Source organism: Bombina bombina, chromosome 3 (genome assembly GCF_027579735.1).
Source record: "Bombina bombina isolate aBomBom1 chromosome 3, aBomBom1.pri, whole genome shotgun sequence".
In the NCBI taxonomy this organism is placed as follows: Eukaryota; Metazoa; Chordata; class Amphibia; order Anura; family Bombinatoridae; genus Bombina; species Bombina bombina.
The window spans coordinates 1,254,346,850-1,254,373,456 of record NC_069501.1 but is presented as its reverse complement, the minus strand read 5'-3'; the positions used below and the strand labels follow the sequence as shown (position 1 = coordinate 1,254,373,456).

At 43.5% G+C, this 26,607-nt stretch overlaps 1 protein-coding gene across 3 annotated transcripts in view; it reads right to left on the bottom strand.

The window, feature by feature from the left end:
* The window catches only part of CLPB (caseinolytic mitochondrial matrix peptidase chaperone subunit B), a 540,105-nt gene that overhangs the window by 65,671 nt on the left and 447,827 nt on the right, over positions 1–26,607 (bottom strand). For all 3 annotated transcript variants that reach the window (XM_053708781.1, XM_053708783.1, XM_053708784.1), the window contains one exon: positions 25,958–26,077. In XM_053708781.1, the coding sequence (XP_053564756.1) occupies positions 25,958–26,077 (120 nt within the window). The remainder of the gene's footprint in view (positions 1–25,957; positions 26,078–26,607) is intronic.

Here is a 26,607-nt window from a genome sequence, read left to right as displayed (position 1 = left end):
TTTCAAGTACATTAAAGGGTTTAGTAAAACTGAGGCTGTGGGTATTTTACATAAAATGGAAAATTCAAGAACAAGGGGTCATGAGCTCAAGCTAAAGGGTAGTAGATTCAGGAGTAATTTGAGGAAGCACTTCTTTACAGAAAGAGTGATTGATTTATGGAATAAACTTCCTCAAGAGGTAGTAGCAACAAACACTGTGGGGGACTTTAAAAATGCATGGGACAAGCATAGGGCTATCCTACGAACTAGATAAGTTTATACTGTTAGGTAAGGTGGGGCAGACTTGCTGGGCCTATGGCTCTTATCTGCCGTCAATATCTATGTTTCTATGTTTCTATGTTTCTATGTAAATAAAAAAAGAAAATATCAGCAATCGTAGATTCATCAAAAAACAAGTTAACAACTCTGTTTTCCAAAACAATATTACAGAAAGTTGGTACATTGGGATAGTTAGCCAAATGAAATGGAAAAAAATAGAAAGAAGCCAAAAGAGAAAAAAATCCCCTTAATGGGAAAGACGATCTTGTCCAGTACACCTCCCAATAATTTATCAATTTTCATACAAAGGTGAAAATAGGCAGAGACCAGTAGGATTACAAAATAGTTATAAGATATCAAAATCCCATAGAGTTCAATTTATTGTTGCAATTGTTACAATAAATTGAAACTTTGTATATTAATTTATAGTATTTTGGCCCTAGACTGACCGTAATAAGCGGGGATCAGACTGATATACTACAGGAAAGTTCTACTCTGTGAAAAGCATTACTGGGCTAAAAAGAGGTTGCTCCTAGATGGGAATTCGCCATAGAACAAGCTAACAAGTTATTGAGCCGGTAGTTCGTTCCTGTGAGTGCGCTTCTCTCTGTGTGTATTTAGTCTCCCTAAGGGAAAAAGGGGCAACCAGGCGTGGACTCCTTGCTCAATGTGCTTAGAGGAATATGACTACACCTCACTGACGAGGCCCAATGAAGGCCGATACAATCGTCTGGGGTAGCTATGTTCCTTGTTCAGAGACTAAGTGTGTGTGTTTCTATTTGTATATATATCATTTAAACCCATCTGAGCACAATTTACAAAGCTAAAGCACTTAAAGGGATAGTCTAGTCAAAATTAAACTTTCCTGATTCAGATAGAGTAGCAATTTTAAGCAACTTTCTAATTTACTCCTATTATTCATTTTTCGTTGTTCTCTTGGTATCTTTATTTGAAAAAGCAAAAATGTAAGTTTAGGAGCCGGCCCATTTTTGGTTCATCACCTGAGTAGCACTTTCTGATTGGTTTCTAAATGTAGCCACCAATCAGCAAGTGCTACCCAGGTGCTGAACCAAAAATGGGCCGGCTCCCATGCTTACATTAAAATAAAGATAGCAAGAGAACAAAGAAAAAACATAATTTATGCTTACCTGATAAATTTATTTCTCTTGTAGTGTATCCAGTCCACGGATCATCCATTACTTATGGGATATTAACTCCTCCCCAACAGGAAGTGCAAGAGGATTCACCCAGCAGAGCTGCTATATAGCTCCTCCCCTAACTGCCATTACCAGTCATTCGACCGAAAACATGCAGAGAAAGGAAAACCATAGGGTACAGTGGTGACTGTAGTTTAATGGAAAAATTACCTGCCTTAAAGTGACAGGGCGGGCCGTGGACTGGATACACTACAAGAGAAATAAATTTATCAGGTAAGCATAAATTATGTTTTCTCTTGTTAAGTGTATCCAGTCCACGGATCATCCATTACTTATGGGATACCAATACCAAAGCTAAAGTACACGGATGACGGGAGGGACAGGCAGGCTCTTTATACGGAAGGAACCACTGCCTGAAGAACCTTTCTCCCAAAAACAGCCTCCGAAGAAGCAAAAGTGTCAAATTTGTAAAATTTGGAAAAAGTATGAAGAGAAGACCAAGTTGCAGCCTTGCAAATCTGTTCAACAGAAGCCTCATTCTTAAAGGCCCAAGTGGAAGCCACAGCTCTAGTAGAATGTGCTGTAATTCTTTCAGGAGGCTGCTGTCCAGCAGTCTCATAGGCTAACCGTATTATGCTACGAAGCCAAAAGGAGAGAGAGGTAGCCGAAGCTTTTTGACCTCTCCTCTGACCAGAATAAACGACAAACAGGGAAGACGTTTGTCGAAAATCCTTAGTTGCCTGTAGATAAAATTTTAGGGCACGGACTACATCTAGATTGTGTAGCAGACGTTCCTTTTTCGAAGAAGGATTAGGACACAAAGATGTAACCACAATCTCTTGATTGATATTCCTGTTAGTGACCACCTTAGGTAGGAACCCAGGTTTAGTACGCAGAACTACCTTGTCTGAATGAAAAATCAGATAAGGAGAATCACAATGTAAGGCAGATAACTCAGAGACTCTTCGAGCCGAGGAAATCGCCATTAAAAACAGAACTTTCCAAGATAACAACTTGATATCAATGGAATGAAGGGGTTCAAACGGAACCCCCTGTAAAACATTAAGAACTAAGTTCAAACTCCATGGTGGAGCAACAGTTTTAAACACAGGCTTGATCCTAGCTAAAGCCTGACAAAAAGCTTGAACGTCCAGAACTTCTGACAGACGTTTGTGTAAAAGAATGGACAGAGCTGAAATCTTTCCCTTTAAGGAACTAGCGGATAAACCCTTTTCTAAACCTTCTTGTAGAAAAGACAATATCCTCGGAATCCTAACCTTACTCCATGAGTAACTCTTGGATTCGCACCAATATAAGTATTTGCGCCATATCTTATGGTAAATCTTTCTGGTAACAGGCTTCCTAGCCTGTATTAAGGTATCAATAACTGACTCAGAAAAACCACGTTTTGATAAAATCAAGCGTTCAATTTCCAAGCAGTCAGCTTCAGAGAAATTAGATTTTGATGTTTGAAGGGACCCTGGATCAGAAGGTCCTGTTTCAGAGGTAGCGACCAAGGTGGACAGGATGACATGTCCACTAGATCTGCATACCAAGTCCTGCGTGGCCATGCAGGCGTTATTAGAATCACTGATGCTCTCTCCTGTTTGATTCTGGCAATCAATCGAGGAAGCATCGGGAAGGGTGGAAACACATAAGCCATCCCGAAGGTCCAAGGTGCTGTCAAAGCATCTATCAGAACCGCTCCCGGATCCCTGGATCTGGACCCGTAACGAGGAAGCTTGGCGTTCTGTCGAGACGCCATGAGATCTATCTCTGGTTTGCCCCAACGTCGAAGTATTTGGCCAAAGACCTCCGGATGAAGTTCCCACTCCCCCGGATGAAAAGTCTGACGACTTAAGAAATCCGCCTCCCAGTTCTCCACTTCCGGGATGTGGATTGCTGACAGGTGGCAAGAGTGAGACTCTGCCCAGCGAATTATCTTTGATACTTCCATCATTGCTAGGGAGCTTCTTGTCCCTCCCTGATGGTTGATGTAAGCTACAGTCGTGATGTTGTCCGACTGAAACCTGATGAACCCCCGAGTTGTTAACTGGGGCCAAGCCAGAAGGGCATTGAGAACTGCTCTCAATTCCAGAATGTTTATTGGTAGGAGACTCTCCTCCTGATTCCATTGTCCCTGAGCCTTCAGAGAATTCCAGACAGCGCCCCAACCTAGTAGGCTGGCGTCTGTTGTTACAATTGTCCAGTCCGGCCTGCTGAATGGCATCCCCCTGGACAGATGTGGCCGAGAAAGCCACCATAGAAGAGAATTTCTGGTCTCTTGATCCAGATTCAGAGTAGGGGACAAGTCTGAGTAATCCCCATTCCACTGACTTAGCATGCACAATTGCAGCGGTCTGAGATGTAGACGTGCAAAGGGTACTATGTCCATTGCTGCTACCATTAAGCCGATCACCTCCATGCATTGAGCTACTGACGGGTGTTGAATGGAATGAAGGACACGGCATGCATTTTGAAGCTTTGTTAACCTGTCTTCTGTCAGGTAAATCTTCATTTCTACAGAATCTATAAGAGTCCCCAAGAAGGGAACTCTTGTGAGTGGAAAGAGAGAACTCTTCTTTTCGTTCACCTTCCATCCATGCGACCTTAGAAATGCCAGTACTAACTCTGTATGAGACTTGGCAGTTTGAAAGCTTGAAGCTTGTATCAGAATGTCGTCTAGGTACGGAGCTACCGCAATTCCTCGCGGTCTTAGTACCGCCAGAAGAGCACCCAGAACCTTTGTGAAGATTCTCGGAGCCGTAGCCAATCCGAATGGAAGAGCTACAAACTGGTAATGCCTGTCTAGAAAGGCAAACCTTATATACCGGTAATGATCTTTGTGAATCGGTATGTGAAGGTAAGCATCCTTTAAATCCACTGTGGTCATGTACTGACCCTTTTGGATCATGGGTAAAATTGTCCGAATAGTTTCCATTTTGAACGATGGAACTCTTAGGAATTTGTTTAGGATCTTTAAATCCAAGATTGGCCTGAAAGTTCCCTCTTTTTTGGGAACCACAAACAGATTTGAGTAAAACCCTTGTCCTTGTTCCGACCGCGGAACCGGATGGATCACTCCCATTAATAAAAGATCTTGTACGCAGCGTAGAAACGCCTCTTTCTTTATTTGGTTTGTTGACAACCTTGACAGATGAAATCTCCCTCTTGGGGGAGAGAATTTGAAGTCTAGAAGGTATCCCTGAGATATGATCTCTAACGCCCAGGGATCCTGGACATCTCTTGCCCAAGCCTGGGCGAAGAGAGAAAGTCTGCCCCCCACTAGATCCGTTCCCGGATCGGGGGCCCTCGATTCATGCTGTCTTAGGGGCAGCAGCAGGTTTCCTGGCCTGCTTGCCCTTGTTCCAGGACTGGTTAGGTCTCCAGCCTTGTCTGTAGCGAGCAACAGCTCCTTCCTGTTTTGGTGCAGAGGAAGTTGATGCTGCTCCTGCTTTGAAATTACGAAAGGAACGAAAATTAGACTGTCTAGCCTTAGGTTTGGCTCTGTCTTGAGGCAGGGCATGGCCTTTACCTCCTGTAATGTCAGCGATAATTTCTTTCAACCCGGGCCCGAATAAGGTCTGCCCTTTGAAAGGTATATTAAGCAATTTAGATTTAGAAGTAACGTCAGCTGACCAGGATTTTAGCCACAGTGCTCTGCGTGCCTGAATGGCGAATCCGGAATTCTTAGCCGTAAGTTTAGTTAAATGTACTACGGCATCTGAAATAAATGAGTTAGCTAACTTAAGGGCTTTAAGCTTGTGTGTAATCTCATCTAATGGAGCTGATTCAAGTGTCTCTTCCAGAGACTCAAACCAAAATGCTGCTGCAGCCGTGACAGGCGCAATGCATGCAAGAGGTTGCAATATAAAACCTTGTTGAACAAACATTTTCTTAAGGTAACCCTCTAACTTTTTATCCATTGGATCTGAAAAGGCACAGCTATCCTCCACCGGGATAGTGGTACGCTTAGCTAAAGTAGAAACTGCTCCCTCCACCTTAGTGACCGTTTGCCATAAGTCCCGTGTGGTGGCGTCTATTGGAAACATCTTTCTAAATATCGGAGGGGGTGAGAACGGCACACCGGGTCTATCCCACTCCTTAGTAACAATTTCAGTAAGTCTCTTAGGTATAGGAAAAACGTCAGTACTCGCCGGTACCGCAAAATATTTATCCAACCTACACATTTTCTCTGGTATTGCAACTGTGTTACAATCATTCAGAGCCGCTAACACCTCCCCTAGTAATACACGGAGGTTTTCCAGCTTAAATTTAAAATTTGAAATATCTGAATCCAGTTTGTTTGGATCAGAACCGTCACCCGCAGAATGAAGCTCTCCGTCCTCATGTTCTGCAAATTGTGACGCAGTGTCTGACATGGCCCTAATATTATCAGCGCACTCTGTTCTCACCCCAGAGTGATCACGCTTACCTCTTAGTTCTGGTAATTTAGCCAAAACTTCAGTCATAACAGTAGCCATATCCTGTAATGTGATTTGTAATGGCCGCCCAGATGTACTCGGCGCTACAATATCACGCACCTCCCGAGCGGGAGATGCAGGTACTGACACGTGAGGCGAGTTAGTCGGCATAACTCTCCCCTCGTTGTTTGGTGAAATATGTTCAATTTGTACAGATTGACTTTTATTTAAAGTAGCATCAATACAGTTAGTACATAAATTTCTATTGGGCTCCACTTTGGCTTTAGCACATATAGCACATGTATCTTCCTCTGAATCAGACATGTTTAACACACTAGCAAATAAACTAGCAACTTGGAAATACTTTTCAAGTAATTTACTATAATATGAAAACGTACTGTGCCTATAAGAAGCACAGAAAAAGTTATGACAGTTGAAAATTAATAAACTGAAAAGTTATAGCATCAAATCTTTGTAAAAAACACAATTTTAGCAAAGGATTGCTCCCATTAGCAAAGGATAACTAACCCTGATAGCAGAAAAAAAAAAAAAAAATACAGAAATAAACGTTTTTTTTTTTATCACAGTCAACTACAATCTCACAGCTCTGCTGTGAGTGATTACCTCCCTCAAAACAAGTTTTGAAGACCCCTGAGTTCTGTAGAGATGAACCGGATCATGCAGGGAAGACAATAAACTTCTGACTGAATTTTTTGATGCGTAGCAAAAGCACCAAAAAAGGTCCCTCCCCCTCACACATAACAGTGAGAGAGATCAGTAAACTGTCATAAATTAAATAAAACGACTGCCAAGTGGAAAAAAATAGTGCCCAAAACATTTTTTCACCCAGTACCTCAGAAAATTAAACGATTTTACATGCCAGCAAAAAACGTTTAACATTAATAAATTGAGTGTTATTAAAAAGCCTGTTGCTAGTCCCTGCAAATTAGGCTAAAGTTTTATGCATACAGTATAATTCCAGTGAAGTGCCATTCCCCAGAATACTGAAGTGTAAAATATACATACATGACAGCCTGATACCAGTTGCTGCTACTGCATTTAAGGATGAGTTTACATTATATCGGTATGGCAGAATTTTCTCATCAATTCCATTGTCAGAAAATAATAAGCTGCTACATACCTCTTTGCAGATTAATCTGCCCGCTGTCCCCTGATCTGAAGTTTACCTCTCCTCAGATGGCCGAGAAACAGCAATATGATCTTAACTACTCCGGCTAAAATCATAGAAAAACTCAGGTAGATTCTTCTTCAAATTCTACCAGAGAAGGAATAACACACTCCGGTGCTATTATAAAATAACAAACTTTTGATTGAAGGTATGAAACTAAGTATAATCACCACAGTCCTCTCACACATCCTATCTATTCGTTGGGTGCAAGAGAATGACTGGTAATGGCAGTTAGGGGAGGAGCTATATAGCAGCTCTGCTGGGTGAATCCTCTTGCACTTCCTGTTGGGGAGGAGTTAATATCCCATAAGTAATGGATGATCCGTGGACTGGATACACTTAACAAGAGAAATTAATAATAGGAGTAAATTAAAAAAAAATTGCTTAAAATTGCTGATCTATCTGAATCATGAAAGTTTAATTTTGACTAGGCTATTCCTTAAAGGCCTACTTACTTCATTGTATGTTAAGTGTTCCTTGTGATTCACAATAAAGCGATCAATTGTCTATTTCGTACACCGTCCTTTTTTTATTTGACCATCTCCGGGTTACACCTCATGAAAAGCCTGGTAGGATTCATGTTGCTGGCCCCCTTGGTGCAGCCAATTAGTGACAGATGCTTTTATCTAACCAAACAGTGTGTAATATTTTAGAGGCTCAGGTAAATATCACCATTACGCAGGTACTAGAACAGTGTTCAGATTAAGTTTACAGCAAAATCAGGTGACGTAAATAACACATGTATACTGCAGTGAGTTTTTTTAATTTGTTCAGTTTACTGTACACAAACTATTTCAGTGACTCCTTAGAAAATATTTGTAGAGTTTTTCTGGAGCATTATACACAGACAATACCTGTTTAGAGGTGTCACTGCCATTACAGCAGATTGCTACACAATGCATTGTGGGAGATAATGGGTTAAATAAAGAGCATTTTACTCAGCTATGCACATAGAACAGAGCACAGTCAGAGAACGGCCAAGGGGAGGACACCAGGGTGAGACAGAGAGCGGAAGTCACAAGGGCCTTATTGTTACAGATGGGCTGTTAAGTTAATAAACAGACTCTCATTAGTGAGAGTCCTGGAGCCTCCCTGGCAGCTGAACTCTGTGTGTCAGGGCTGGTGCCACCATTCTGGTCGTCATGGAAACCTTATATATAGATCCAGTATCTTAGCAGGGCCTGTGGAATTGGCAGTGTCTGTGCCTTGACCTGATATGGTGCACTGGGGCTGGGCAATCCCAACCAAGCTTTATGCCATAGGATTATTATATCCCCAATATACAGTTTAGCATTTTGTTTGCACCAGTGTTATCATCATGCACATGGTAATAGTATTTATTATTATTATTCTAGCAACGCTATACAGAGACAGACAGATGAACCACGTTAATAGCAGCCTTTGTATTTATGTCCTTCTGGAATTATGCACCTAAATTACAGTCCATAAACTTTCATTTAATGTCAAGTATAAAAAGAAGTTCACATACACAACACCACTTTATCTCAGAAATACTTAAGGGACATACGATACTAGCACAGTAATAAAAACTTAAATCATGCTTACCTGATAATACAGCCGCATTCATTACTTTTGGGAATTCAGAACCTGGCCACCAGGAGGAGGCAAAGACACCCCAGCCAAAGGCTTAAATACCCCCCCCCCTCTTCCCCCAGTCATTCTGCCTAGGGAACAGTAGGAGAAATATCAGGGTGAAAAAGGTGCCAGAAGAAACAAAAAATACGGCCGCCCCTTATAAACAACGCAGGCGGGGAGCAAAGCATTATTCGAACTGAAGAGACCCCAGAATAATAAATTCCTCATCCAAGTAAGTAACTCACCACCCAGCCAATTACACCGGCACTAGCCAGCCTGCTACAAGGGGCACTCCAAACTGACCAAGGCCTCAGAAAATTTGAGACCCCAATAGGGGTCGAAAAGAAGGATAAAGACAAAACAATGTACTAACACCTTAACATGCGACTTCCACGGAAGAGCCCAAGCGACCACAAAATCGCTAGTATCAGATTCCAGAGAAGAAATATTTTCCAAGGGAAAAATCATAACAGACATGAGCTTCTTAAGTACAAAATAAAATACATCTTAAAAAGAGGGCAGCACCCACAGGTGAACGCCCAAGAAGAATGGGTACACCAACAGGACCAGCCAATAAGATACCCCATTCATCCAAAGCTCAGAACTGGAATAAGATACCCAAAAAACATAAATTATGCTTACCTGATCATTTTCTTTTCTTCCGTGGGAAAGAATCCACAGCCGCATTCATTACTTATGGGAAATTGATACCCAAGCCAAAGTGGACACAGAATGCCAAAACGGGAGGGTAAGACGCGGACCAATAAAGGCACCAATCTAAAAACAGATTTCCAAGAAAACAAAATCCCAGTTCGTCCAACACAGGGATCAATCAACATTTTGGAAAACAAAAAGCGGTCCCAGAAACACAAATCTACCAACAGACCGAAGAACCTAGATAGAACCACGAGTGGGTACAACCGAGAGCACCCACCTCAAGGACAGCATCTGTCAGGGGCAACAACCCCACCGCAGCCCCTTAACCAAGCGAGGGACCCCGAATAAAAATTCCAAGCGGGAAGATACAAGACAGAAGAAAAGGAACAACGTCCAGGGTGACAAGGAGACAACCCAGAACCACTCAGTAGGCTACACCCGAACAGACTATATGAAAAGTCAGGAAAGGAACAGAAGAGATACAAAATCTCAATGATCAGCAAACGCAAAAACAGCGTGACAGCGTGGACACGCATCACCATATAAACGAGGACGTGAAAACCCCCCACCCACCCAAGTCCCACACCCCAGACCACAAGAGACTGAGGACGTCTCACAAGCAAGGAAAAATTTCCGTAGCCTGAGAAAAACTCAGGAAAAAACTCAGGAAAAAGATAACAAAAACTGGTGGCGCACAATAAGCAGAGCCCCAATCCGAAAACTGATACGAAACAGCCCGCTCCTGCGCAACTGAAACTGCGCAGATCCACACTACACCACTATAGACCGCGGAGCAGCGGGACATCATTCCGGAATCAACCTTTCTGAACAAAGGAATCCCAAGGATCCAACTCCCCCAGAGGGTTCAGAAAAAACGCCTCACAAGGGACCCTAAAGTGCATGCTAGCGTTCAAGGAGCAATCGTCGCCCTGGAGACAACGGCAACCTTCTGCAAGCTGGGTAGCGAAGCTAAACATAGGCCAAAATAGCTGACCAACCGAACCCCACCCCTACACAAGAGGAAGTGAAGGACCACCAGGCTCACTAGAGAAAAGCGACCAGACCCCGGGAAAGAACCCCAGAGACCTGAGTACACAATCCCTAAGGGCAAGCCCACAGGCATCAGATATAAAATAACAAGGAATCGCAGCCGAGTACAAACTTCAGAACTGCAGCTTGCTAGACGGACAAGCTAACTACTAGGTCACCTAGGCTCAATAGCTTGCCAGCAGACAAAGTAAAATAACTGCAGCTGTTTCCCAGCAGCAAATCTTCCGCTACTAGGCAGTGAAGCTAATCCAAGAGAGACAAGAGTCCCTCAGAAAAACGCAAGACTGGGAGCATGTGTCCTCCGGACACCCAACCAATCAACAAATAATTGTACAGGCACAGAACGCCAAAAGTGTTGAGTGACCAGCACAAATCCTAGGACAGAAAGGAATACAGACCTCCCAGATCCCCACAAAAAGGGTCAAGACTGAGAGCAACCGCTCGAGCCCCCTGAACACAAGCAGCAAGGCGACCAACAAGCTCAACCCATGCCCCATGACAAAGTCTGCATAAGGCAGAGACAAAGGGGAAAAAGAGGTCAAACCGAGCTAGAGCTAGTCTTAGACACGAAAGAGGAATAGGAAATGGAAACCCCTTAACAAAAAAGGTCCAGAGTCCATCCACCCCAAAGGTATTAAAACCGAAAATACCCCAGACTCCCTAAAAGGGAGATAAAAGGACCCATCCTGACCCGACCAGAAAATACAGGGGTATAACAGGGACATACGGATAGGAAAAAGGGCTAGTCTGCCAAAAACCTAGACTCTCCCCCGAGATCCACGACGGAATCATAAGGAGGAAATCAGACTTCCATAAGGCAGCGCCCAAGGCAACACGCCCCAAGCCAGACCCGCTGGCAGGCTATCTCAACGAGGAAAAGCACCCTGAATCAAAATCCAAGAAGGACACAAGAGATACTGCGAAAAACACCTGCAGCTCGAGTCTGATAGGGAAAAAACCCTAATCAGTAGCCCAGAGGCACAGGACTCCAGAAACAGACAAACTCCCAAAGGGCGATAAAGATGACCAGGGCACCAATGACAACACCGGAGAAGTCAATCCAAAATCCCATCAGAGCCTAAAAAGCTCCCAGGGGCGAAGGTAAAGGACATTGGCCACCTCCCCATGACAGCCTAAACTACACGATGGCAAAGACCCTAGGAGAACCATCACAGTAGCTCAAAAGAGCCTAACCACTCCACGTTGTAAGGAACACTCCCCTCGGATCAGGGATGCGAAAGGACGCGGTGGGAGAACCACCGGTCCCGACGTCGGGTGCGTACTGACACGGGCCAGCCCAAGTGTTTCCGACATCCAGACCGAAAGTCTAGAAGAATAGTGTGTTTTTTTTAATAAAAACAAATAAATGAACAAAAGAATCAGCAGGTCCCGCCGGGCCAGCCAGGCTCAACATGTGTCACTAACAAATAACAGGTCACACACAAAACTCCGGAAGAAATTCGGGAACAACTTCCATAGAAGAACTTAAATCAAGCAATCCCAGAATACTCATAGGGAACACAGAAGAAAAATAATCCGGACTGGATAAAAGAAAAACAAGGGCACCCGCAGGCATCCGCCCAGAAGGAACTATGTCTCCGCAGGACCTGCCAAACGAAAACCATAACCTCCAGAACAAAAGGACTGGGAAAGCTCACAGTATACCGACCGGGGAGACACACATCCCCACTAGCCTATCTCAAAAAACCTTGTGAGAACTGAGAAGTCCTCAGACCATAAAGGAAAGGATCCCCCAATAAGTCAAAAAGTCATCTTAATAAGACACGCAGCCACACAATCCTATAACGTAAAGAACAACAAGGGGGAACAAACACCCCGGGGGGAATAGTATAGTGCCATTCACGGTCTGAACACCCGGAATAGGCAGGCACATAACTGAAAGGAAACTTCAGGGTCCTGCAAACGAATAAGTGCCATTAAAATATTAAATCGTAAATGTCCCGCCATCTCCGGGGGAAATAATCCACCCTGCATGGAGGGGAGATTAACATCGGGGACCTCAAAAGTAAAAAGAGTATGCGATTGGGAAGGCGCCTCCTGAGAAACAGAGCCCCCAGAGGCCGATGGCTCGGAAGGCCCAGGATGCCCCGGGCCAGAGGGACCCGGTAAACTATCCAGGCACGAGAGACAAGATTGGCAGACTTGAGATAACAGGGCCAAATTAAGGTCCTCATCCGAGGACGACTCAGAATTACAATCCTCACCCGAGGATGACTCAGGATCGGATATAAAAATAGTCCTGGCATTGAAATCCTCCATGGCTTAAGATTGCACAAGATAAACAGGGATTGGAAAAAGGAAAAACTGGCACCTAACACCCACAATGGCTGGGGGCACTCACCACCTCCTATGACTAGACCTCAGCGGAGCAGACTCAGTCAGGAATGCGGAAGGGGAAGAAGCCCCACCCAAGCGTAAAAACAGGTCTGGTCACCAGATGCCCCGTGAATCCCAAAATGAGCGCCACTAAAGGGCGGCAAAACCAGGCCCACAGAAAAAGTTTAAGCAAGTCTGAATAAAATAGGCATAACCCAAAAGGTATAGTTCTAGGCCGTGTAAACCACAAAAGAAAGAACAAGCCAATATGTGCCACATAGGCATATGTCTCAGCCGCAGAGCCCCTATGCACACACACAAGCAGGTTGAATCACATAAGAAACATGATAAAAAAAAAAACTACCCCGTTCACTAATCCCCCCTAAGGAGGAATTATCCCATGATTCCCAGATCTGAGCAGAAGGTGCCTCAGCAAGGCCCATACATAACTGTCATAATAATCACATTACAGATAACGAAATAAAATGAAACAATCTTACCGGAATCTGCGCCGTGGAACAGGAAGACGGCCCTTCAAGTGTGACGAATAGTAGCATCGCCTCCGTCATGGACTTGAGAGAAGACAGCATGTGGAGAAACGAAGTTCGGCAACGCCAAGTGCTGAAACGGAGCTGTGAATGAGTCAGGATGGTGTCGCAGGGGAAGCTCCCACTGCATCTCCGGACCCTCACTTTCGCCCAGGCCCTCCATGAGAGACTGAAAGGACTACTTAAAACTCCTGTCCCATGTCGAAGGGTAGCACCCTCCATAAGGGACATATGAAAAAATAATTTTAAAAGAAAACTTCTGACACATCTCTGCCAACCTCCTGGGACGAAAGGTAAAGAAACAGAATTTATGTTTACCTGATAAATTTCTTTCTCCTACGGTGTGTCCGGTCCACGGCTTCATCCTTACTTGTGGGATATTCTCTTCCCCTACAGGAAATGGCAAAGAGAGCACACAGCAAAAGCTGTCCATATAGCCCTCCCTCTGGCTCCGCCCCCCAGTCATTCGACCGACGGTTAGGAGAAAAAGGAGAAACTATAAGGTGCCGTGGTGACTGTAGTGTACAGAAATTAAAAAATTTAAACCTGACTAAAAGCCAGGGCGGGCAGTGGACCGGACACACCGTAGGAGAAAGAAATTCATCAGGTAAACATAAATTCTGTTTTCTCCTACATCGGTGTGTCCGGTCCACGGCTTCATCCTTACTTGTGGGAACCAATACCAAAGCTTTAGGACACGGATGAAGGGAGGGAACAAGTCAGGTAACCTAAACGGAAGGCACCACAGTTTGCAAAACCTTTCTCCCAAAAACAGCCTCCGAAGAAGCATAAGTATCGAATTTGTAAAATTTGGCAAAAGTATGCAGAGAAGACCAAGTCGCTGCCTTACAGATCTGTTCAACAGAAGCCTCATTCTTGAAGGCCCATGTGGAAGCCACAGCTCTAGTAGAGTGAGCTGTAATTCGTTTCTGGAGGCTGTTGTCCGGCAGTCTCATAAGCCAATCGGATGATGCTTCTCAGCCAAAAGGAAAGAGAGGTAGCAGTAGCTTTCTGCCCTCTCCTCTTACCAGAATAGACGACAAACAAGGATGATGTCTGTCTGAAATCCTTTGTTGCTTCTAAATAGAATTTTAAAGCACGGACCACATCTAGGTTATGTAACAAACGTTCCTTCTTCGAAACTGGATTCGGACACAGAGAAGGAACAACTATTTCCTGGTTAATATTCCTGTTGGAAACCACTTTTGGAAGAAAACCAGGCTTGGTACGTAAAACTACCTTGTCTGTATGGAATACCAGATAGGGTGAAGTACACTGCAAAGCAGACAATTCAGAAACTCTTCTAGCAGAAGAAATAGCAACCAAAAATAGAACTTTCCAAGATAGAAACTTAATATCTATGGAATGTAAAGGTTCAAACGGAACCCCTTGAAGAACTGAAAGAACTAAGTTTAGACTCCATGGAGGAGTCACAGGTCTGTAGACAGGCTTGATTCTGACAAACGCCTGTACATCTGGCACGGCTGCCAGACGTTTGTGCAACAAAACAGACAGAGCAGATATCTGTCCTTTTAGAGAACTAGCTGACAAACCTTTATCCAAACCCTCTTGGAGAAAGGAAAGTATCCTAGGAATTTTAATTTTACTCCAAGAGAATCCCTTGGATTCGCACCAACAGATATATTTTTGTCATATCTTATGGTAAATTTTCCTAGTCACGGGCTTTCTGGCCTGAACCAGAGTATCTATAACCGAATCTGAAAATCCAGGCTTAGATAGAATCAAGCGTTCAATTTCCAAGCAGTCAGTTGCAGAGAGACTAGATTTGGATGTTCGAATGGACCTTGTACTAGAAGATCCTGCCTCAAAGGTAGCTTCCATGGTGGAGCCGATGACATATTCACCAGGTCTGCATACCAAGTCCTGCGTGGCCATGCAGGAGCTATTAGAATCACCGAGGCCTTCTCCTGTTTGATCCTGGCTACAAGCCTGGGAAGGAGAGGGAACGGTGGAAACACATAAGCTTGATTGAACGACCAAGGCACCACCAATGCATCCACTAGTGTCGCCTTGGGATCCCTGGATCTGGACCCGTAGCGAGGAACCTTGGAGTTCTGACGAGACGCCATCAGATCCATATCTGGAGTGCCCCATAGTTGAGTTAACTGGGCAAAGACCTCCGGGTGAAGTTCCCACTCCCCCGGATGGAAGGTCTGACGACTCAAAAAATCCGCCTCCCAGTTGTCTACCCCATGGATGTGAATTGCAGATAGATGGCAGGAGTGATCCTCCGCCCATTTGATGATCTTGGATACCTCTCTCATCGCCAAGGAACTCTTTGTTCCCCCCTGATGATTGATGTACGCTACAGTCGTCATGTTGTCCGACTGAAATCTTATGAATCTGGCCTTCGCTAGTTGAGGCCAAGCCAGGAGCGCATTGAATATCGCTCTCAGTTCCAAAATGTTTATCGGGAGAAGAGACTCTTCCCGAGACCATAGACCCTGAGCTTTCAGGGAGTCCCAGACCGCGCCCCAGCCTAAGAGACTGGCGTCAGTCATGACAATGACCCACTCTGGTCTGCGGAAACTCATTCCCTGAGACAGGTGATCCTGAGTCAACCACCAGAGGAGTGAGTCTCTGGTTACCTGGTCTACTTGAATCTGGGGAGACAAGTCTGCATAATCCCCATTCCACTGTTTGAGCATGCACAGTTGCAATGGTCTTAAATGAATTCGAGCAAAAGGAACCACGTCCATTGCTGCAACCATTAGTCCTATTACCTCCATGCACTGAGCTATGGAAGGCTGAGGAATAGATTGAAGAACTCGACAAGCGTTTAGAAGTTTTAACTTTCTGACCTCTGTCAGAAAAATCTTCATTTCCACAGAATCTATTATTGTTCCCAGAAAAGGAACCCTTGTGGACGGGGACAGGGAACTCTTTTCTATGTTCACCTTCCACCCGTGAGACCTGAGAAAGGCTAAAACAATGTCTGTATGAGCCCTTGCTTTGGAAAGGGACGACGCTTGGATTAGAATGTCGTCTAGGTAAGGTGCTACAGCAATGCCCCTCGGCCTTAGGACCGCTAGAAGGGACCCTAGCACCTTTGTGAAAATTCTGGGAGCAGTGGCTAAACCGAATGGAAGAGCCACGAACTGGTAATGTTTGTCCAGAAAGGCGAACCTCAGGAACTGATGATGATCCTTGTGGATAGGAATATGCAGGTACGCATCCTTTAAGTCCACGGTAGTCATATATTGACCCTCCTGGATTGTTGGTAAAATCGTCCGAATGGTTTCCATTTTGAATGATGGAACTCTGAGGAATTTGTTTAGAATTTTTAAATCTAGAATTGGCCTGAAAGTTCCCTCTTTTTTGGGAACTACAAACAGGTTTGAGTAAAAACCCAGACCTTGTTCCGCTGTTGGCACTGGGCGAATCACTCCCATCTTTAATAGGTCTCCTACACAATGTAAGAATGCCTGTCTCTTTATCTGGTCTGAAGATAAGCGAGACATGTGGGACCTTCCCCTTGGAGGAAGTTCCTTGAACTCTAGAAGATACCCCTGAGAGACTATTTCTAGTGCCCAGGGATCCGGAACATCTCTTGCCCAAGCCTGAGCAAAGAGAGAAAGTCTGCCCCCTACTAGATCTGGTCCCGGATCGGGAGCTACCCCTTCATGCTGTCTTGGTAGCAGCAGCAGGCTTCTTGGCCTGTTTACCCTTGTTCCAGCTTTGCAATGGTTTCCATGCTGGTTTAGGCTGGGAAGCGTTACCCTCTTGTCTAGAGGCTGCAGAGTTAGGAGCCGGTCCGTTCCTGAAATTGCGAAAGGAACGAAAATTAGATTTGTTCTTAGCCTTGAAAGGCCTATCCTGTGGGAGGGCATGGCCCTTTCCCCCAGTGATGTCTGAAATAATCTCCTTTAATTCTGGCCCAAAAAGGGTCTTACCTTTGAACGGAATATTAAGCAATTTTGTTTTGGACGACACATCCGCCGACCAAGATTTTAGCCAAAGCGCCCTGCGCGCCACTATTGCAAAACCTGAATTCTTCGCCGCTAATTTTGCCAATTGAAAAGCGGCATCCAAAATAAAGGAATTAGCCAACTTTAGTGCGTGAATTCTGTCCATGACTTCATCGTATGGAGTCTCCTTTTGGAGCGAATTTTCTAGTTCATCGAACCAAAAAGACGCCGCCGTGGTGACAGGAATAATGCACGAAAATCTTTTTAAGTAATCCTTCAAATTTTTTATCCATAGGATCTTTGAAAGCGCAACTGTCCTCTATAGGAATAGTTGTGCGCTTGGCTAACGTTGAAACTGCCCCCTCTACCTTAGGGACTGTTTGCCATGCGTCCCTTCTGGGGTCGACAATGGGGAACATTTTCTTAAATATAGGAGGTGGAACAAAAGGTACACCTGGCTTCTCCCACTCCTTAGTCACTATGTCCGCCACCCTCTTGGGTATCGGAAAAGCATCAGCGTGCACTGGGACCTCTAAGAATTTGTCCATTTTGCACAATTTCTCTGGAATCACCAAAGAATCACAATCATCAAGGGTAGCTAGCACCTCCTTAAGCAGGGCGCGGAGATGTTCTAGCTTAAATTTAAATGCCACAATATCAGGTTCTGCCTGCTGAGAAATTTTTCCTGAATCAGAAATTTCTCCCTCAGACAGACCCTCCCTCACTGCCAACTCAGATTGATGTGAGGGTATAACAGATAAATTATCGTCAACGCCTACTTGCTCATCCTCTGTATTTAAAACTGAGCAATCACGCTTTCTGGGAAATGCTGGCAGTTTGGATAAAAGAGCTGCTATAGAATTATCCATTACTGCTGTTAATTGTTGCATAGTAACAAACATTGGCGCGCTAGATGTACTAGGAATCGCCTGCACGGGCAAAACTGGTGTTGACACAGAAGGAGAGGATGATGAACTATCCCCACTACCTTCATTTGAAGAATCATCTTGGGCAACCTTATTAAATGTGACAGTACTGTCCTTACTTTGTTTGGACGCCATGGCACAATTTGCACATACATTTAATGGGGGAACCACCTTGGCTTCCATACACACAGAACATATGCTATCTGAAGGTACAGACATGTTAGACAGATTTAGGCAAGCTATTAATGCAATAAAATTAAATTTAAACAAAACCGTTACTGTCTCTTTAAATAATAAAAAGAGCACACTTTATTTCTGAATGATCGAAAAATTATCAAAGAAATATCCGATCTTTATGAAAATTACACCCCAGTGTCTTAATGCTTTGAAAGTATTGCACACCAAATTTCAAGTCTTTAAACCCTTAAATGAGCAAACCGGAGCTAATAGTTCAATTTACCGGTTTAAACACACTACAGTCCCTGCCACAGACTTTGCTGCGGCTTTTACCTTCCTTAGGAGTTATTCACCACAGTAATAAGCCTTTCCGAGTCTTTTTCTCAGCCACAGGACCCTCTCACGTGAAGCTGCATGCACTGCCTATGGAAGTAACTGCGCAACTGAGGCGCGAAAATGAGGCCTCCTCCCTCTGCATACCAGAGTGAAGGGGCCTTTCTGACTAGATTAGGCGTCTAAACAACTGCCAGGCGCAAATAAACGTTCCCAAAAGTGTTTCAAAGTTCACAAAACACTCCAAATATCATATAAATATGATAAAAATAAATCGATTTAGCCCACAATAGTGTCAACCAGCATAGAGCCCAATTTATAAGCCTTAATTCTGTTACTGAGTCTAAGAAAATGGCTTACCGATCCCATAAGGGAAAACTGACAGTCTTCTAGCATTACTATGTCTTGTTAGAAAAGAGACTAGTCATACCTGAAGAAGATAAGCCTGCAAACTGTTCCCCCCAACTGAAGTTCTCTGGTTTCAACAGTCCTGCGTGAGAACAGCAATGGATTTTAGTTACTGGTGCTAAAATCATACTCCTCTTTTAACAGAAATCTTCATCACTTTCTGTTGTAGAGTAAATAGTATAAACCGGCACTATTTTAAAATAACAAACTCTTGATAGAAGAAATAAAACTACAACTAACATACTCTTTACCATCCCCGTGGAGATGCTACTTGTTCAGAGCGGCAAAGAGAATGACTGGGGGGGGCGGAGCCAGAGGGGGGGCTATATGGACAGCTTTTGCTGTGTGCTCTCTTTGCCATTTCCTGTAGGGGAAGAGAATATCCCACAAGTAAGGATGAAGCCGTGGACCGGACACACCAATGTAGGAGAAATGACTGGGGGATGGGGGAAGTGGGAGTAGTATTTATGCCTTTGGCTGGTGGGTCTTTGCCTCCTCCTGGTGGCCAGGTTCTTATTTTTTCATAAGTAATGAATGCGGCTGTGGACTCTTACCCATTAGGAAGATAAAAGAAAGGAAAATTGCCGCTTGTCGTCTGGAACAGAAGACCGAGGATCCCTCACCCTATTAGCACTAGGATCCTCCAGCACCGCCAAAACATGCCATAGTAGAACACGAAGGCGTGCCAGTCTATAACAAAAGGCAAGACTTAACTCTATCGGGGCAACTGACAACCCCGACCCGAGGGTTGGGCCCCTGAATCTTCAGAGGAAACCGCTTCCCTAGATGGCTGATCTGACCCAGACAATCCCACGCCTGACGATCCCCGGTTAGCATAACACGGACAGTATCTCAGTAACACCTCTTCTGGAAGATATAAATGTGCCAAAGCCATAGATATGGCCAAGCGGAACTGTGCCGTAACCTCCGGAGGAAACAAGCCGCCTTCCAGAGAAGGGGTAAAGGCATTAGGGACACTTGCTTGCGTAGCCAAAGAAGGTTCTAGGGGATGCACCGCAAGGGATATGGGATCCCCAGGGGCTGATGGCTCAGCAGACTCTGGGGGGTAGTTATCAAGCCGTCAACCTCAAATACGCTGCGTATTCCGCAGCGTATTTGTGGCGAGGCTGATACGCCTTAGTTATCAAAGGCTCGAGACCGGCAAAAGTAGAATTTTGTGACGTCAGCTTCGATCCGCCGGACTCAGTCCGACACAGATCGATTCTTACGTCACTCCAGATGTTCCGCACACAAGTGCGGCACATTCTCACTACTTTTGCTAGCTATCAAAAAACTAGCAGGTACGCTCAGCACTTTTACGGCCCAGCGTACCTGGTTTTCAAAGCGCCAGCCTGGAGGTGGCGGATCCCATAGGAATCAATGGGAGTCTGACCATAGCGAAAGTACAAGTTCGCTGCTGACAGACATCCCATTGATTTCTATGGGAGCTGTCTACACCTAACACCCTAACATGTACCCCGAGTCTAAACACCACTAATCTGACCCCCCCTACACCGCCGCAAATAAATAAAGTTATTACCCCCTAAACCGCCGCTCCCGGAGCCCACCGCAAGCTACTCTATACATATTAACCCCTAACCCGCCGCTCCCTGAACCCGCCGCAACCTATATTAAATGTATTAACCCCTATCCTGCCCCCCCTACACCGTCGCCACCTATAATAAATTTATTAACCCCTATCCTGCCCCCCACTACGCCGCCGCCACTGTAATAAAATGATTAACCCCTAAACCTAACCCTAACGCCCCCTAACTTAAATATTAATTCAATAAATCTAAATAAATTAACTCTTATTAACTAAATGAATCCTATTTAAAACTAAATACTTACCTTTAAAATAAACCCTAATATAGCTACAATATAAATAATAATTATATTCTAGCTATCTTAGGATTTATTTTTATTTTACAGGTACCTTTCAATTTATTTTAACCATGTACAATAACTATTAAATAGTTATTAACTATTTAATAGCTTACCTAGCTAAAATAAAGAGAAATGTACCTGTGAAATAAATCCTAACCTAAGTTACAATTACACCTAACACTACACTATACTTTAATAAATTATTCCTATTTAAAAATAAATACTTACCTGTAAAATAAACCCTAAGATAGCTACAATATAATTAATAATTATATTCTAGCTATCTTAGGATTTATATTTATTTTACAGGTTACTTTGTATTTATTTTAGCTAGTTAGAATAGTTATTAAATAGTTATTAACTATTTAATAACTACCTAGCTAAAAGAAATATAAAATTACCTGTGAAATAAATCCTAACCTAAGTTACAATTAAACCTAATACTACACTATCATTAAATTAACTAAATAAACTACCTACAAAGAACTACAATGAAATACAATTACATAAACTAACTAAAGTACAAAAAATAAAAAAAGCTAAGTTACAAAAAATAAAAAATTAAGTTACAAACATGTTAAAAATATTACAACAATTTTAAGCTACTTACACCTAATCTAAGCCCCCTAATAAAATAACAAACCCCCCCAAAATAAAAAAAATCCCTACCCTATTCTAAATTACATAAATTTCAAAGCTCTTTTACCTTACCAGCCCTTAAAAGGGCCATTTGTGGGGGCATGCCCCAAAAAGTTCAGCTCTTTTGCCTGTAAAATAAAAATACAACCCCCCCCCAACATTAAAACCCACCACCCACATACCCCTAATCTAACCCAAACCCCCCTTACAAAAACCTAACACTAATCCCCTGAAGATCATCCTACCTTGAGTCGTCTTCACTCAGCCGAGCCACCGATGGAACTGAAGAGGACATCCGGAGCGGAAGAAGTTAATCCTCCAAGCGGCGCTGAAGAAATCTTCCATCCGATGAAGTCATCATCCAGGCGGCGCTGAAGAAGTCTTCGATCCGGCCGATGTCATCTTCAAAGAGGCGCTGAAGAGGTCTTCTATCCGGGCGAAGTCATCTTCCAAGCCGGGTCTTGAATCTTCCTTCCGCCGACGCGGAACCACCTTCTTCACCGACGGACTACGACGAATGACGGCTCCTTTAAGGGACGTCATCCAAGATGGCGTCCCCTCAATTCCGATTGGCTGATAGGATTCTATCAGCCAATCGGAATTAAGGTAGGAAAATCTGATTGGCTGATGGAATCAGCCAATCAGATTGAGCTCGCATTCTATTGGCTGTTCCGATCAGCCAATAGAATGCGAGCTCAATCTGATTGGCTGATTGGATCAGCCAATCGGATTGAACTTGAATCTGATTGGCTGATTCCATCAGCCAATCAGATTTTCCTACCTTAATTCCGATTGGCTGATAGAATCCTATCAGCCAATCGGAATTGAGGGGACGCCATCTTGGATGACGTCCCTTAAAGGAGCCGTCATTCGTCGTAGTCCGTCGGTGAAGAAGGTGGTTCCGCGTCGGCGGAAGGAAGATTCAAGACCCGGCTTGGAAGATGACTTCGCCCGGATAGAAGACCTCTTCAGCGCCTCTTTGAAGATGACATCGGCCGGATCGAAGACTTCTTCAGCGCCGCCTGGATGATGACTTCATCGGATGGAAGATTTCTTCAGCGCCGCTTGGAGGATTAACTTCTTCCGCTCCGGATGTCCTCTTCAGTTCCATCGGTGGCTCGGCTGAGTGAAGACGACTCAAGGTAGGATGATCTTCAGGGGATTAGTGTTAGGTTTTTGTAAGGGGGGTTTGGGTTAGATTAGGGGTATGTGGGTGGTGGGTTTTAATGTTGGGGGGGGTTGTATTTTTATTTTACAGGCAAAAGAGCTGAACTTTTTGGGGCATGCCCCCACAAATGGCCCTTTTAAGGGCTGGTAAGGTAAAAGAGCTTTGAAATTTATGTAATTTAGAATAGGGTAGGGATTTTATTTATTTTGGGGGGGTTTGTTATTTTATTAGGGGGCTTAGATTAGGTGTAAGTAGCTTAAAATTGTTGTAATATTTTTAACATGTTTGTAACTTAATTTTTTATTTTTTGTAACTTAGCTTTTTTTATTTTTTGTACTTTAGTTAGTTTATGTAATTGTATTTCATTGTAGTTCTTTGTAGGTAGTTTATTTAGTTAATTTAATGATAGTGTAGTATTAGGTTTAATTGTAACTTAAGTTAGGATTTATTTTACAGGTAATTTTGTATTTCTTTTAGCTAGGTAGTTATTAAATAGTTAATAACTATTTAATAACTATTCTAACTAGCTAAAATAAATACAAAGTAACCTGTAAAATAAATATAAATCCTAAGATAGCTATAATATAATTATTAATTATATTGTAGCTATCTTAGGGTTTATTTTACAGGTAAGTATTTATTTTTAAATAGGAATAATTTATTAAAGTATAGTGTAGTGTTAGGTGTAATTGTAACTTAGGTTAGGATTTATTTCACAGGTACATTTCTCTTTATTTTAGCTAGGTAAGCTATTAAATAGTTAATAACTATTTAATAGTTATTGTACATGGTTAAAATAAATTGAAAGGTACCTGTAAAATAAAAATAAATCCTAAGATAGCTAGAATATAATTATTATTTATATTGTAGCTATATTAGGGTTTATTTTAAAGGTAAGTATTTAGTTTTAAATAGGATTCATTTAGTTAATAAGAGTTAATTTATTTAGATTTATTTAATTAATATTTAAGTTAGGGGGGCGTTATGGTTAGGGTTAGACTTAGGTTTAGGGGTTAATCATTTTATTACAGTGGCGGCGGCGTAGTGGGGGGCAGGATAGGGGTTAATAAATTTATTATAGGTTGCGGCGGGTTCATGGAGCGGCGGTTTAGGGGTTAAACTATTTATTTAGTTGCGGAGAGGTGCGGGATCAGCAGGATAGGGGTTAATAATTTTATAATAGAGGGCGACGGTATAGGGGGGGCAGGATAGGGGTTACTAGGTATAATGTAGGTGGCAGCGGTGTCCGGGAGCGGCGGTTTAGGGGTTAATACATTTATAAGAGTTGCGGCGGGGTCTAGGAGCGGCGGTTTAGGGGTTAATACATTTATAAGAGTTGCGGCGGGGTCTAGGAGCGGCGGTTTAGGGGTTAATACATTTATAAGAGTTGCGGCGGGGTCTAGGAGCGGCGGTTTAGGGGTTAGTAACTTTATTTAGTTGCGGGGGGCTCCGGGGGCGCCGGTATAGGGGGCAGAAAAGTGCAGTTTAGTGTGAGTGCTTAGTGACAGGCTAGCAATAAAGCTGGGAAAAAGCCGAAGGGCAGCGAGATCGGATGAGTGATAACTGTCACAGTCCGCTGCTCATCGCCCCGCGGCTTTTTGACAGCTTTATTTGATAACTTAGGCGAACGTATTCAAGGTCCACGGCGGCGAAGGTAGGCGAGCTTAGGCGGACGTATTGGGCCGGCGAAGCCAGAAAAGTAGACGGCTTGATAACTAGCCCCCTCTAAGTTCCCTGTATCGGGAGAAGAGAGCACTCTAGAGAGGCATTCGGAACATAACAGATGGGTTAGCCGGGCTATATCATACTCTTCACTAGAAGTAGAATCTGAATCAGAGACATACGTCTCTAAAAAAGAATCCTGGTAAATAGAAATTATGGATAGAAAATATGAAATAAATAAAATAAAAAAATGGCACCTTACACCCCCAATGGCTGGGGCACTCACCACCTCCTGAGAACCAGACAGCTAGCAGACAGACTTTCCCTCCCTCGCCACGCGGTCAGGACTACGGAAATGGAGCACAGAAGCGTGACCACGCCTCGTCACAAGGTGCACCATGCAGGCCATAGAAAAACGCACCAAGGCCCTCAGGGGCTGCGCAGTCTGACAAGAAAAGGCTGTTATGTTCCGAACTAGCCACAAGCCCAAGTGACGCTACACATTAGCAGACAGAATCACATAACAAACATGATTAAAGTCCCTCCTGTTCAATAACCCTCCTCAGGAGATATTAAACCTTGATTCCTTACAAAGACAAAAGAAGTCCCACTGAGACCCTAACTTTTTTGTTTACATTACTTATTACATCAAAGAAAAATGAAACAATCTTACCTGAATCAACGCAGTGGAACAGAAACACGGCCCTTCAAGTGTGACAGATAGTAGCCTCGCTTCTGACATGGACTTGAAAGAAGAAAGCAGGCAGCAAAACTCGTCAACACTGATTGCTAAGGAGCTGTTAATATGAGTCGGGATGGTTTCGCAGACTCTCCCTGCATCTCCGGACCCTTAACATTTATCCATGCTCTCACTGAGAGGCTGACAGTATTACTTAAAACTCCAGTCCCATTTCGAATACTACCCTCCATAAGAGACTATCTAAAATCTTCTGATACTTCTCTGCCAACCTCCTGTGACGAAAGGCAAAGAATAACTGGGGGATGAGGGAAGAGGGGGAGGTATTTAAGCCTTTGGCTGGGGTGTCTTTGCCTCCTCCTGGCGGTCAGGTCCTGAGTTCCCAAAAGTAATGAATGTAGCTGTGGACTCTTCCCGTTTAAGAGGAAAATGACCTGGCAATACGTTGCTCCAGTGGGGACTTTATCTATGTGTTTAACCATTTTGACAATAAGCATTTTATTATTAAACTAATGGTACAAAATAACAGCACTGATAACGTCAAGTGTTGCATATAAAGTATGACAGTGTAGACAAAACATAAAACCTTCCCAATGCAAATCAATTATTAAACTAATGGTCAGTGCAAAGGTTAAACGCATAGATAATATTGCACACAACAGGCATTGCTGATTCTGAACAGGATATAGCTGGTGAGCCAATCAGGACAAGCATACACATGTAGCCACCAATATATGATATGCTTAAACATCAAATAAATTAGAGCATTTTGTTATTAGACTAGACTGTCCCCTTAAGTAAATGGGAAATATATGATGGCAGATAACACCTTTACTGTCTGTGTCTGATAGTGCTGGTTGCTAAGAATGAATTGTCTCTGTCAGATGATCCCTAACAAATTATCATTTCATTTACCCTTTTTGCCCACGAGCTGAGCTCCTTATGGACCAGCTGAGTGAGCTCCGATTGGCAGAAGGGCAGGAAGTAGACAATTTCATTGATCCTTCCCAGGAACTCGTCTCTCCGGAAATGAGCCTGCAAGAAAGGGGACAGAGACGTCCTGTTAGTGAGGAGCTACTGCAAGTATGAATATTACCCCATGGGACAACTCCTCACCACTGAGATGGAAGATCAGTCTTGTATGGTAAAACACAAAAAATAAATAAGGGGCATTAAGTGTACAACATGGTATAATGTCTTGACCTCTGGAATATAAACCACTCAGAACCATACAGGCTGGCAATCAGTAATAGGAGTGCATACAGAAAATAGCTGTCACATAAAAGAGCCATATTATTATTATTATCAGTTATTTGTAGAGTGCCAACAGATTCTGCAGCACTAATAGAGTGCAAGAGAATATACTGACATGACAGGCACAGGGGACAGTGACAGGCTTTGTGTGACATGACAGGCACAAAGACAGTGACAGGCTGCGTGCGAAATGACAGACAGCGACAGGCTGCGTGCGAAATGACAGACAGCGACAGGCTGTGTGCGAAATGACAGTCGGAGGACAAAGTGACAGGCTGTGTTAGACATGACAGGCAGAGGGGACAGTGACA